This window comes from Hyposmocoma kahamanoa, unplaced genomic scaffold, assembly GCF_003589595.1.
Source record: "Hyposmocoma kahamanoa isolate Upper Pololo Valley unplaced genomic scaffold, ASM358959v1 157, whole genome shotgun sequence".
In the NCBI taxonomy this organism is placed as follows: Eukaryota; Metazoa; Arthropoda; class Insecta; order Lepidoptera; family Cosmopterigidae; genus Hyposmocoma; species Hyposmocoma kahamanoa.
In genome coordinates this window covers 1,156,991-1,170,148 of record NW_020653561.1, presented here as the reverse complement: position 1 = coordinate 1,170,148, position 13,158 = coordinate 1,156,991, and the positions used below count along the sequence as shown (strand labels likewise).

General features: G+C 38.0%; 1 protein-coding gene across 1 annotated transcript in view; it reads left to right on the top strand.

Moving 5' to 3' along the window:
* The first annotated feature begins 2,193 nt into the window (after positions 1–2,193).
* The window catches only part of LOC113240570 (calpain-D), a 35,046-nt gene continuing 24,081 nt past the window's right edge, over positions 2,194–13,158 (top strand). Inside the window, exons 1-6 of the mRNA XM_026477905.1 lie at positions 2,194–2,471; positions 5,598–5,729; positions 6,157–6,215; positions 6,494–7,754; positions 10,191–10,340; positions 12,912–13,039. Coding sequence (XP_026333690.1) covers positions 2,230–2,471; positions 5,598–5,729; positions 6,157–6,215; positions 6,494–7,754; positions 10,191–10,340; positions 12,912–13,039 — 1,972 coding nt within the window. The 5' untranslated portion in view covers positions 2,194–2,229. The remainder of the gene's footprint in view (positions 2,472–5,597; positions 5,730–6,156; positions 6,216–6,493; positions 7,755–10,190; positions 10,341–12,911; positions 13,040–13,158) is intronic.

Here is a 13,158-nt window from a genome sequence, read left to right as displayed (position 1 = left end):
ACGTTTAAGGAAGTCCTCGTCAAAACGAATCATAACGAGCCCAAACACAAAGCAGCTGCTGTACTTTGTTGAGGAGTTGCAATTATCGGTTTGCTAGCTCCATCATTGGATCAGCACTAGGTCACCATAATATTACCTTATAAAGAGTGATTATTCAAGGGATGGCAAAACTTTTTATTAATTTAAAATTTCTTGAAAAAAATTTAGATGTATTAAAAGCCAGTATGTGAATATTAAAGAAATGCGCTGTCAAATCAGACTGCAAAATGTGTATATATAATGCATTTTTTGCGTTTCAGTTACTTGTGCTTTAAGATACGAGTTTGAGAAAGCAAGACGACGACCTCAGATTACAAAACTCTGAGGTGACGATATGATCCATTGCGATCCAAAAAATCAATTCAAAGCAAAAGTCGTACATCCGATTTCCGAGAGATATTAAGAAAATATGTGTATGTGTACTGTAGAATATATTAAAATATGATATATCAAAATTAATATCTAACCCTACTTCATTTGCACAGCATAATATGAGAAAGTGTTGTAAACAAAACGTTAAACGTGACTGTTTATATATCTCATTGTGTGGTTGTGTTTATCTACTTATTTACTTAGGTTACACTCTTTGTTGTTGTTGGATTATGTACACAGGCGACCTTTATCTACATAATATGACTAGCGAAGGGTAAATGTTTGAAATAGATAAACCGATATAGGATATAGGTACGCAGCAAAAGTTGAATGCGAGACATTTTTCGTTCAATATCTACTATTAAGTTGGATAGGGATCGTATATAACGTAATATCCTTCCACGCGAAGCTATAGACATCACTCATATAATAGAGATACTGTGCGAAAAGCGCACTGACACAGACACATCCACACAAAACACAGATAAATAACAGAAACACAACACATAAATAAATAACACACAGTCGTACAATACACACACGAATAATGCACAGAGATGGGACTGACAGTGATGATAACATATTGACAGGTAAATGCATTTTATATATATATATATAAGATTATGCGTTATTATTCTAAGTATATAAGTTTATTTTTGCAAAGAGCCGTGCATGCAGTTGTGGAACACACTTGTTATAATGAATATAGTAATTTGTAATACAATTTAAATAGCTAAATACAGAATTTCGTCATCCAGAATTCCACATAATTCAAAAGCTGGGTCGCACTTACTATCATAACGACGACGTCATTCCGTTATTGACGTGGCAATGCTAGTGACAGTTGTGCGTCATAATTTGTGGCAATAATCCCGTGCTCGCCTGCATGCAATAGCCTCTTGAAACTGAACTGCGCATGGACCATAATGATTCGATTTAATAGCTTCAATTGAGCTTTGTTTATGTAAATGATTTAATTGCAGGCAATTGGTCGATGCTGTGGTTCTAATTGAGAAAAAGGGCATGTGATAGGAGATATAGTGCTGTGCTGGATGATCACAAAATAAACCTTTATCTCTGTAATCTATTTCTTTTTAGTCTTGTTCGCGTTACTAGATCACATAAATGTATACATACATCCGACATCCGCCAACATCTGACTACCACCTGTCACAATCCTGCCGTACTTCTTTCACTCCATCCACTGTCGCGTCATCCAGGCATGATTACTCTTGAACGATAATAATTGACCTGCACTTTTAAGAACATTCTCAATCTCGTTAATTAGTTAAAATAAATAATATAATTTTGTTCAAATTCAATGGTGATGGTCAGATGGCGATGGTGTCGAAACCTTTTAGTTAGAACACTTTGTGCTTTTAGTGCTCTCTGTCGAGCCACGACAGTAATACTACATTTATATTTGACGAGAAAGTGCTACGTTCGTCATGCAAGTGTAGTAGTTATGTAAAAGCGTGTATAGATGGCGTTGTAAATAATAGAAACAAAATATTACAAAATGTTCTTGGATTTAATGTCAGATAAAGTAGATTAAAATTTGTATAATCTAATTACAGACATTGGGAATGTGCATTTTACATTAGTTCACATTTTTGCTGTTTTTATAAAATTGAAAAAAACAATGTTAACCCTGAAAACCGATAATACCGGAAACGTATCGACATCAAAGTGCATACCTAACATAAAAAAGTAAAATACAAACAACATGGTGGATCAGCTGTTTTCATTTTTCTCAGACATAAAGTTTTCGTAAAAAACGCCGAATTGTTATGGTTTCCTAATCATGTGTGAATTAAAATGGGCTCAATCGCATCTGTGCTGCAATGGCATTGTCAGACTTGCGGCCAGATCAATCCTACCGAAAGTGTAAAGTGTTTAAAATGTGGGACAAAAAGAGTTTCGAGTCATGACACTGAGTCTACAAAGCAGTATTTTGGAGAAGATTCTTCGCCGGAATACGGTTCTCGCACAGGGAAGAGTGAGGGAACTACTCCCGGGTCGGAGCCAATCGTTATTCCAGTCACAAATAACTTCAAAAGGTGAGTTTTTCCGATATAAACATGATTCTTTTGTTGCTCCTGTCATTCAGAATATCGATTTTTCGTGACCCCTATTAGGTTATATTTTTCGTAGTATTTCATTGTTGGGTGGTGATAGAGGTAGTTCATTAACGGAATTATCAAATAACATAGGCTTTGCCGTGGGCGTATGTCATTATTTCTTTGGAAATGTAGTTTTTCTCGCGCTACAAAGAAAATGATCGTAGGTATGTAGTTATTGTGTTATCAAGGCAATTTTTATCGAAAGTTATTTTCGTTCATTACCTTGTAATGGGAGCAGTTATTTTTTGTTAATCAATAAGTTTTTGTCACGTTCGACTATCGGAAGGAGTGTTTATGCGCATACTGTGACATTAATATACATAAATGTGATTTCTTTTGTTACATTCATTAATTTTTCATTATCAAGTTGTTTACTTGAAAGTAAGTGTACCAACAAAGCCTAAAAATTAATATTCAAGTTTTTCTTTACATAGTGTAATAAGCTTATTATTAAGTCTAGTAGACTTGAGCATAAAATAATTGTTTAATATGAAATTTTAAGTATTATTTTTTTAATTTTATACTAGAACATAGCATCCAAATATAAAATAATTATGTATTTTAGTATCATTTAAAGTAATATTGTGGAAAAAAAATTAATGGGGCTTATGCCACATTTGCGCAGATAGCTTCAATTGTAGGGGTCAGCCAAGTTCCTACCAAGCCTTCTAGTTAGACATTGACTTAAAAAAGTTATTGAAACATGATCTAATAGGAGGTTGAATAAAAATTTCAGGTAGGATATTTTGTCAGGACTCTTTTTCAGAATAATTTTTGAGTGATATTTATATTATACCACTTTTACTTCATTGTTATCATTTGTTTATACCGATAAACTAAGAAATGGTTTCTTTGTGTTTTACCTATGAAACTTAAGTGTGGTTTTTTTTAATGTTTTCAGAGACTCAAAACAATTCCACCCATTTAGACTTTTTTTTTGTCTCTATTATTAGCATGTGATTGATAGACTTAACAATACTGCCGTCTTTATCATAAAGCAACATTATCAACATTTTAGCAAAATATAGTATACATATCTGGGATCAGTGAAACAACATCTACAACCATCTCTTTACTCGGTTTTTAAGATCTTGTTTAGTCTCAGAGTTATTGTTAAGCAAAATCTGCTTATTTAAATTTTTTTTGGGTGACAGTCAAACTTTAGGTGCGATGTCTCAATATATCAAAATATGCTTTAGTTATGTCAAGGAGGGCTGAATACATATAAGTCAGTGCACACTCATTATGCTACTGATGTAAACAAATTTGACCGACTGGCAGTGACTGTCTACAAAGTAATGATGTTTCATGTTGTTTTTGTAACATATTGTCGATCAGTTACAATAAGTAAATAAAGTAACACAATTATTTTAGTGAAACTCCGTAATTTAAATTAAAACAATGGTAAATCTAGAACCCCACTGAATCAACATGTTTTGATAATAAACAACCAACTTTACAGGAAAAATAAAACGATAAACTTCTTTAAATCTGTATGTGTTGGATTTGTTTTGCCTGTGTAGCTTTTGTCCAAAATTTAATTTTAAATTTTTTTGTGGGTGTATTATTTTATTTGTATGCAACTTACATTCATCTCTTTCAGGAAGTTTGTACATAATTTGAAATAAATATCCCTAAATGTGAACATATGTCAATTTGCACGAGCAGTCCCAAGAAATTAAATATGAGTAGTAGTATTTGAAACAAAAAGGTTTGTTAGAAAAAAAAAAAACAAATATACGCGATTAAAATCCCGAAAAATAGTTTTCAATGTTGTTCAATATCTTTATAGATTACCATTAATAAAGTTTAGACAATTATTACACAACCTTCATGTACTTAAGGAATAATAACAGAAAAATTTTTATTCATATAGATCAGTAGCATAAAGATTTGGAAATAACTTTAGCAATTTAGACAAGTTCCCGCATACTACTTTGGTTTTCCAATTGTTGCCTAAGTTTATCCATGCTATCTGTTCCGAGTCTCCCAATTCTTAATAAAAGCTATATGAAACCATGAAAGAGATGATAATTATTATTATTACATTGGTTTCATTCAGGGCCTATGCAGCCTCTCATCACTGCGACCATTAATTGATTTACTCTGATTATCACTAATTACAGCTCGAAGCCAAGGCCAATAGCATTAGTGAACTGAAGGACTTTCATGACTCTGACAGTTTTTATGTCCTCTGGTTGTGACCTGTGTCTTTAAGTATGGAACTTCGTATGCCCGTGAGGTGGCAGCACTGTATGAGGAGATGCACAGGAGTTTCATTCACCTGGTAACAGAAGCTACATTGCTTCCTCTCTGCCCAATATATGACATGTGCTTGTTAAAACGACAAATCCCTGTTAAGGCTCTAGTTAGCATTGTGATGCAGTTATTGTTCAGTAACAGAGTTATTTTGCAGTGTTTGGTACTGTAGGTAGCTATCAAGACTGTTGAATGCTCAAGATCATCTTGTGAGACGTGTGTGCTCTCATTTAGCACAGTGAGCTTAGTCAGGCTGTTTGCTATACCTATAAAGAGTTTGAGACCAATAAGGGTCTCCTTGGCACCTGCCTTTGTCTGTTCATCCCTTGCTAAGAGATGAGAATAATTGGGTTGTGTTATTTCTGTTAATGCAAAAAAGCTCAACAGCTTGCTACGTTTCAGTGAATCAGTGTTATGTGCCATAGTAACCTACACATAAAAGCTAAAATTTCATCACTGTGTGATGGTAACATGTCAGCGACTATGAGGTGGAATTCCCTGCCTGTAGACTTATTCCCTGAACGTAATAACTTGGACATTTTCAAGGCGAGAGTGAATAGGCATTATTTAGGTGTGCATGCCCCATTGCCGAGCTCATTGTTTTAGAGAAAGCCGGTCATCTTAAAACATTAATGCAATGTCTATAAACATTAATAGCCGTGTTACACATTTTGGTATACACAATACACAGAGTGAAATATACTAAAATGTGACAAAAATTATACCATTCATAAAGGGTAATTCCTTTGGGAATGGTATAATTTTGTATAATTAAGTCGTAAATAATGTAACCATTTTCTTCAGCGGATGGTCGTGTGTTGGCTCGGCGCCGGGCGCAAGTCGCGCGTGGCGCTGCGGCTGTGGACTACGCAACGTGTCAGCTGCGTGGCGATGCGCCGCATGTGATGCCCTGGCGCCACACGCTCCTGTCTATAAGTAAATATATTGTTCATTATTATCGTGCTTGTCAGATTTGTACTTCCACAAGCTTAATAATAATACTGATGCAGTAGAGCTCCTTGTGGAAGAGTTCCTTCTGGGCACTGCCACTTTTCCGGTTTTGACGGGTAAGGGTGCTGGTGAAATTATAGGCACTTGGGACTTGTCAACTTATGTCTCACGTTGACGGGCGCAGTGGCACTGCCCTCCAGATCTTTGCGATTTAAAGCCGGCACTGGAACTGCTTTGGACAGGCATGTCGCTTAAAACCAGGCGCACGATTTGTTCATACAGGTCCATATGAAACAGGAATAGGTCCTTTTAATAATGAATCTGCTGAATATTGTGTTATTTCAAAAATACTGATCGCTTTAAGTTTGTCATGTAACATATGTATTGTAATGTCTTTTATATTATCCCTCAGACTTTCGGATGACGAGGACCAAGCTTCAGGGATGACGGACAAAGATAAAGCTGCCCAGGGTAAGTTGATTATTTTAGTACACAAAGTGATCGTTTGACCAGCTACCTCAATTTTTCCTGTCAGGTAGTTAAATTCAAGGTCGTTTGCGGCGATAAAACCTGATTAGGGTACTGAAAACTTCAGGGAGCACTTGTAGATCTCCATATCCACTCAGCCCCAATTCTCAAACTCTGACTGCTAAGGATCTTTCCATGCTTCAAGAGCCCAATATTGCGACTTGAAATTTATTATATTATATTTTCTATCTATCTATACAGAAAATACGTTTTATTTACAGATCACACTATGATAAGATCCAACACCCTGGCCGTTCCTTCATATAAGCCCACTTCGAGTTATTCGCGCGATCGACGATTGAATCTTGATTTGCAGTCCCTTAGGCTTTCGCCAACTCAATTGGCTGACCAAGCTCATGGAGTGACCAGGTCCCTTTCTCACGGATCTGTAATCAACTCCCAACATAAGTGGTGGAAAGTTGATGAAACCCGTGGGACAATAAACAGACCCACAAGTTTAATGGTATCGGAACGTTATGGGTACAACACTCAATACAATCCAAGAGAATCTTTCTTGAGGAGTCTGCATACAGTAACTAGGAAACCGAAGAAACGTAATGAAAGTGAATCTAATTGGGAGTTGAATTACGTGAAAGAATATCAAAGAGAACAGAGTAGAGCTTTGCATTTGAAGAAATGGGCTTGTGGTAAATGTACTTTGGAGAATTCTGGTATACGGACCCATTGTGAGGCTTGTTTGGCTCCTCGAGTATCACCATTGGCACGAGTTTCTAACACGAGAGGATTGAGCGTGACCACTTTAGGGAGACACGAGACTTTGAGTGGAAGGGATGGCGCTGCGTCTCTGCCTACGTCGGGTGGTGTTATGATCACTGTTCCTGACTGGCCTCAAAGTGGAAGTACAACTTTAGGACCGTCATTCAGACGGTCAATAAGCGCACAAAATTCTCCAGAAATCCGACCAACGTACAGAAGATCGTTTTCAGAACAAACCAATGCCGGTACCCAAGGCAGGATACTTCCAAGTCGAAGAAGTCTTCACGATTCTCAAAGGTTAGGCAGTTACGTGAATCTCAAACCTGAGCCCAAGGAATTAGATAAGAAAATCGAAGAATCCAACATAGAAGATAAGGAATGTAGTTGGGATACGAACGCAGAAGGCGTGATTTACGCCTTGCCGAACAAGGGGAAGTACAAGGACTTGAATTTGCAGCTACAAGTGAACAACAACGGGACGCGATACTCTTATGTTTCGGTACAGGACACGAAGAACGTTATGAGTAACTCACACAATGAAGTTTTATATTCAAATGACGTTGGTGATGATGACTACGCTCGTATAGACGAGCTGTTAGGGGCGGAGAATTGTATATCTCCTGTTAGTGAAGCGAGTAATATAAGGACATCTCACATTGGTGCGGTGCCGCGAGACCCGAGCACAAAAGTTTACAACATGTTGCCGTCGGTCGGGAAGGTGTCGCAACCGAGGGAAAAAGTGCCTTCTACTCAGCAGCAACCAAGGTGAGTGAGCTTGATTGTGAGTGGACTAGTTTGGACTAGTGTTTATCATCATTGTCAACAACAACACGTTCCATTGATACCTGATAACTGATACCCGATTTTCCTCTAAGGAATAGGCTGTAAACCGCTACTCTGTTCCAATGCGAATCAGGGACTTCACCAGTTTTCCAGGAGTTGTGAACCTTTTTCGACTTCAATTGGGCGGAGTACATTTGAAGTGGGTATTAATACTAACCGAGCCTCTCCACCTTTCGTCGTATTTTACGCGAATAAGTAACGTCCGAGGTAAAGGCAGAAATAAAAGCAATTCGCAATATGGGTAACTAGGCATACAGCACGCACGACACACATGTAAGCAGCGACAAGCATAGGATGATATGCAGTTTCGGTAGAAGCTATTTAGCGACTAGAGAAGGGCGCCCCGCGGTGCAGTGATGCACTCGCGCCGCTCGTTCGACCGCCGGGACCGGTTCCGCGGTGTGACGCAGTTGAGACTATATATATAAAAAGTCGGCGCCTGCATGTGTCCGTTTGTGCGTACATTTTTTTGTTTAATATAAAATGGTAAAATGGTACAAATCAATAAAAACAATGAAATATTGAAATAGAATATTTGTGAACCCGTTTACATAATTTCAGTAACTCGCTACACATTCCATTATTATATTGTCTCTCTTCTCACTTCTTTATATATATTCACCATAGGTGATTAAACTCAGAATAAGTAGTACCATAGACAGTTTTTTTAATTCTCGCAATTACGGACACTGATGCTAGTGAGTAGTTGGCTGTATGACAGTTTTTCTTTAGTCTGTTTACATAGCTGTTTGTTAGTAGATGTGTTTTATAGTTTAGAGCAGCGGACGGACATGGATTTACAGACTTATTAACCGACTTCAAAATAGGAGGAGGTTCTCAATTCGATTGTATTTTTTCTGTATGTATGTTACGCGATAACTCCGGCTTTTTTGTGGACCGATTTTGATGATTCCTTTTTTGGTGGAAAGAGGGTACCTCAGTATTGGTTTGATTTAAATTTGAAAAAAATATTCCACGTCTAAGAGCGAAATCGCCTTCATGTACATTAATGGCGAATCTGAATTCTATTTACTAGGCAACAACATTTAAATTCCTCTGAATAATACAACGGCGCGGTCGCCACCCGGCCGCCGCATAGACCAAGTTCAAGCGAGACTCGCCCGCGTGTCCGGGACGCTCATTTAAGTTGAAACGTAAAGGATAAACGAATAGAGCGTATTTTGCCGTGACTTAGGGTCACTTTTCATACAATTCTAGACGCGCTGCAGCAGCGCGACTGTCGCGCGGCCGCCGCGCGGTTGCAGCGCTTCTAGAAATTGTATGAAAAGTGACATTCGCGCGGCCGTCGCGCGGCCGCCGCGCGGCTGCAGCGCCGCTAACAGCGGCTAATTTGAACGCGCCGTTAGACGCACGCGGTCGCTGCGCGGCGGTAACGCGGACTCCGCTCGGCGACCGCACGACGAAATTCGTGTCGAACTAGGGGATTTTGCGGTTTTGCGCACTTTCCGGTAACCGATTTAGTATACTACGCTGTACTGAGATTATGTTTCCGGCCAAGAGGTGCACGCTCCATAAATGACAAACTTTGTTGGTTAATTTTTTGAGAGCAAGGATGCTTCCAAATTAGACGCTTGTAATAAGCATTGCTACCACTACTAATTTTTATACAATATCTAGTCTGTAAAAGTGGCGCGAGTGGCGCGACTGTTGCACTGCAGCTGCGCTTGTAAATAATTATTGTATGAAAATTAGTAGTGGCGCGACTGCAATGCCACAGTGGCGCCACTGTAATGCTTCTAATTTAATAAGCGGCTAATTTAAAGGCACTGTAATGCAAACATATCAGAGCATGTTTGAGAAATAGTACATTGCGTATTAAGGACGGTAAATAAGAAATTACTAACGAGGGTCTATTAGAAGCCCGAAGCCAAAGGCTGAGGACTTTAATAACTCGAGTTTTGTATTTTTTTTACCGTCCGTGATACATGCAATGTTTTTCATCATATTTGTGAGGAAATAAATACAATATAAATATTGTTCACAAGGCAACAATTTTGGATTTGGCAAATGTCGCGTTTTTTGTTTTTTTTTTTAATTCTTCCGTAGATAAAATACAACTCGAACTAAAATGTTGTAAAAAGCAAACACGCATACAGCCATGATGTATAAAAAAAAATTTGCTAAATTTTTATACAGAAAACAATTAAAATCAATTTTAAGAAATTCTTAATAATAGGTATTTAAGTAGTATGTGGCTGAGTTGCAATTAAAGTTCTGTTTAAGTAACCCCCTTGCTTGAACTTGAACGTGACCTATGTAAGGAAGTATGTCATGTTACACCATGCAATCATACCATTTACGAGCAAGTGTGATGAAAAAATATATAACGTCCTATAGCCGCGAGAACCGCATGTGGCAATGCAACGAATGTTGGTTCGCGTACAACGCATGGTGGGCGCGCTCGTGCGATGTCTGCCGCAGCGGACGTCCACCACACGCGAGCGTCACCCTCGCCTCGCGTGACGTCGTCGACGGACCACATATCAGGTAACTTTGAGATTTTACTGGTATGATATTTGTTGTTAGATATCCTACGGTCCTTCGCTTAGGAATTTTAGAGAAGAAAGAGTTCGTCTTTGGTAGAACTGCCACCTTACCTATTGCTTACAAGCAGTAATGTCAGTATTACTGTGTTCCGGTTTTGAAGGGTAAGGGTGCTGGTGAAATCACAGCCACATGGGACTTGTCAAGTTATGTCTCAGGGCGCAGTGGCCGTGCCCCTAAAATCTTAACTGTTCGATCTGTCACAAACAAAAAAGTAGAGCGTGCCGATAGCTCTGACACCAAACCAGAAATTTGGTAGTTGAATTTAGATTTAATTACTAAGAAGACAACTGCTAGATGACAATATGACTACTGCAATGCACATCGGGTAGGGCTTTCAATAAAAAAAAGGCGAAAATCCCGGGAAGAACGTGACTTTCGAGACTGTTCCAAAAGTAGACTACATACTTATATGCGTTTAGACGTGATAATGGGAAGAGCTAGAACGACAGTCCTCTGACGATAAATAAAACGTCAAATAAAAATGAGACGACAAATAATCGCAGCTTCAAACCATTCTGTCGTGCAAACGATAAGGCGGCTGCCGTGAACCGATAAACTGTCGTCACGATCTAGCGGGAACAGCTGAACACGACAGTCGTTCAACGAGAAAATAAATGTCCACGACTCAGTCACTACATATAGTCGTGATATGGGAACAGGCTAGATGCGACAATCGTCCAACGATAAATAAAACGTTTCGACATAATGGAAACGCGCCCTAAAATAAAAAAATATTTATAAAAGCTTTATTTTTATTTTTATAATGAGTACGTAAGAAACAAAGGGCGTTTAGTTTCTAACTCAGAGTACCTGATTTTGTTACTCCCGTTCTGTAATATCTACAAATTACACTAAGCTGCACTCTTCAGTGTTGCCACGTCTATTAGCCAAAATAAGACATAACTGATGGTTTAGTCCTTTTGACATTTTTTAATATTTTTTAATTAAATGACTTAAGTTTTAAAAGTCTTGATATTTCTTGATGGAGACTGAAAAAGTCAGCCTTGAGTCTTGAAAATGTCAAAAAATTGTGGAGACTCTAAATTTTCGGGACCGAGATTCCCGATATGAAAGCCCTAACATGGGGAGGTGAGCAAGCCAACGGCTCCGGTACTTATCTGGACAATAGAGAGGTGCTGCACGTACGTCTGTGCGTGCTCACCCAAGACACTAGCCTTTTAAGAACCGGATGAAGCTTGTCTTAACGGGCTGATCTGGGGTCAGGAAGTCTAGACGAAATACGATACTACGTGACTGAGTTCGCAACGAAGCTCATACGTACTACATATATATCAGTTTTACGATGAAAGTAATGTCAATATTCGATACAAAACCTGTCATTTGACGTTTCGGAGTAAGGACTTATCATTGCCTTACTTTCTCAAACTCGTATTTTATAAAGAGTGATTATTCAGGACATTGCAAAACTGTCTATTTATTTTAAGTTTCTTATCAAGGGTATTAATTTGGATTATGTCAAATCACGTCATTCGTACGTGTTTCGTGGGAGCCTCCGGTCCGATATGAAGCTAAAACGATGATCGTTGCTTCGTATTTCATGGTAGACCTCCAGGATAAGGTCCCTGTTTAGGTTTGCTAGCACAAGTAATAATGGCCTTTCCGTATAACCAAAAGTTTAACTTTAATCCAAAGTTCATAGCGCTATAAACAAAACTTAGTAGAGGATGTGGGACTGGTGTGTTATCAGTGTATGCTGAACCCTGAGTACCACCGCCCTATCAATGTTTACCATAAATCAGTTTTGTTGTGCTGAAACGTAAGGAGTTTCAAGAATATTAAAGCTCTTTAAGCTGTTTTAGAGTCAGAGTTCAGTAATAAGTGGTCATTAAGTATTATTTTATTATATAATTGATCTTGTAAAACTTGTGCTATTTAACATTTTTTAATCAGAAACCGGAGTTGAGGGAGTTAATTTAGCTAAACCAAAGAATAATGTGGACATTCCCTTTTACAAATTCCGGGACCTATCGGAATATCGGATTATTTCCTGTTAAGTATTTGCTAGAAATTATTGTCTCAAAAAATAATATTGTATTTGTGTTTCTATAGATACTTACGTATTAAAATACTTTAGCCATTTAAAAAATAAACATGGGGAATCTATACCTTGGAATGTTTAGAAAATAATCAGTAAAAAAAAATTATACGCAGTGATGACGAAATGTGTATGTCCATATTAAGAAAACGTTCATGCTTTAGGTAAATTAACTTCCTTAATTCAGATCACTTTAATCAGTAATTTTAAATGTCATTTGAAATTTATTCAATCATAAAATTAAGTATGTCAAAGTCACGGTTATTTTGAGAAAAGCTAATAAATTATAATGCATAATAATAACATACTCTACTAAATTCTATTTCAAAAAGATAGATGCAGATGGTGAGGTGGATATACGCACATGAGTATGTATGAGTGCTTGCGTTTGTGTGTATCCGCGATTGCAGTTAATACTTGATGCGAATGAATGACAAGTAATTGTTATTTCCCAGTTCCAGACCAGTAGTATGCGAAGCAAGTGGCAGCAAGGCGGAAGTGAGCCGCGAGCCGAAGAAGCTTACGGTTCCCATCGCCTCTTTGGACCATGATCTCAACAGTGATGAATTGTTATTCGCTGTTGGTGAGTATGTCACGTGAATAAAGTTCCGTCGCCCACCGCTAGATGGCATTGACTCATATTTGTGCATTTCTGAATCGCGATGTTAAGATTTTCTCTGGAGCAGTGACTACCATCTGCGA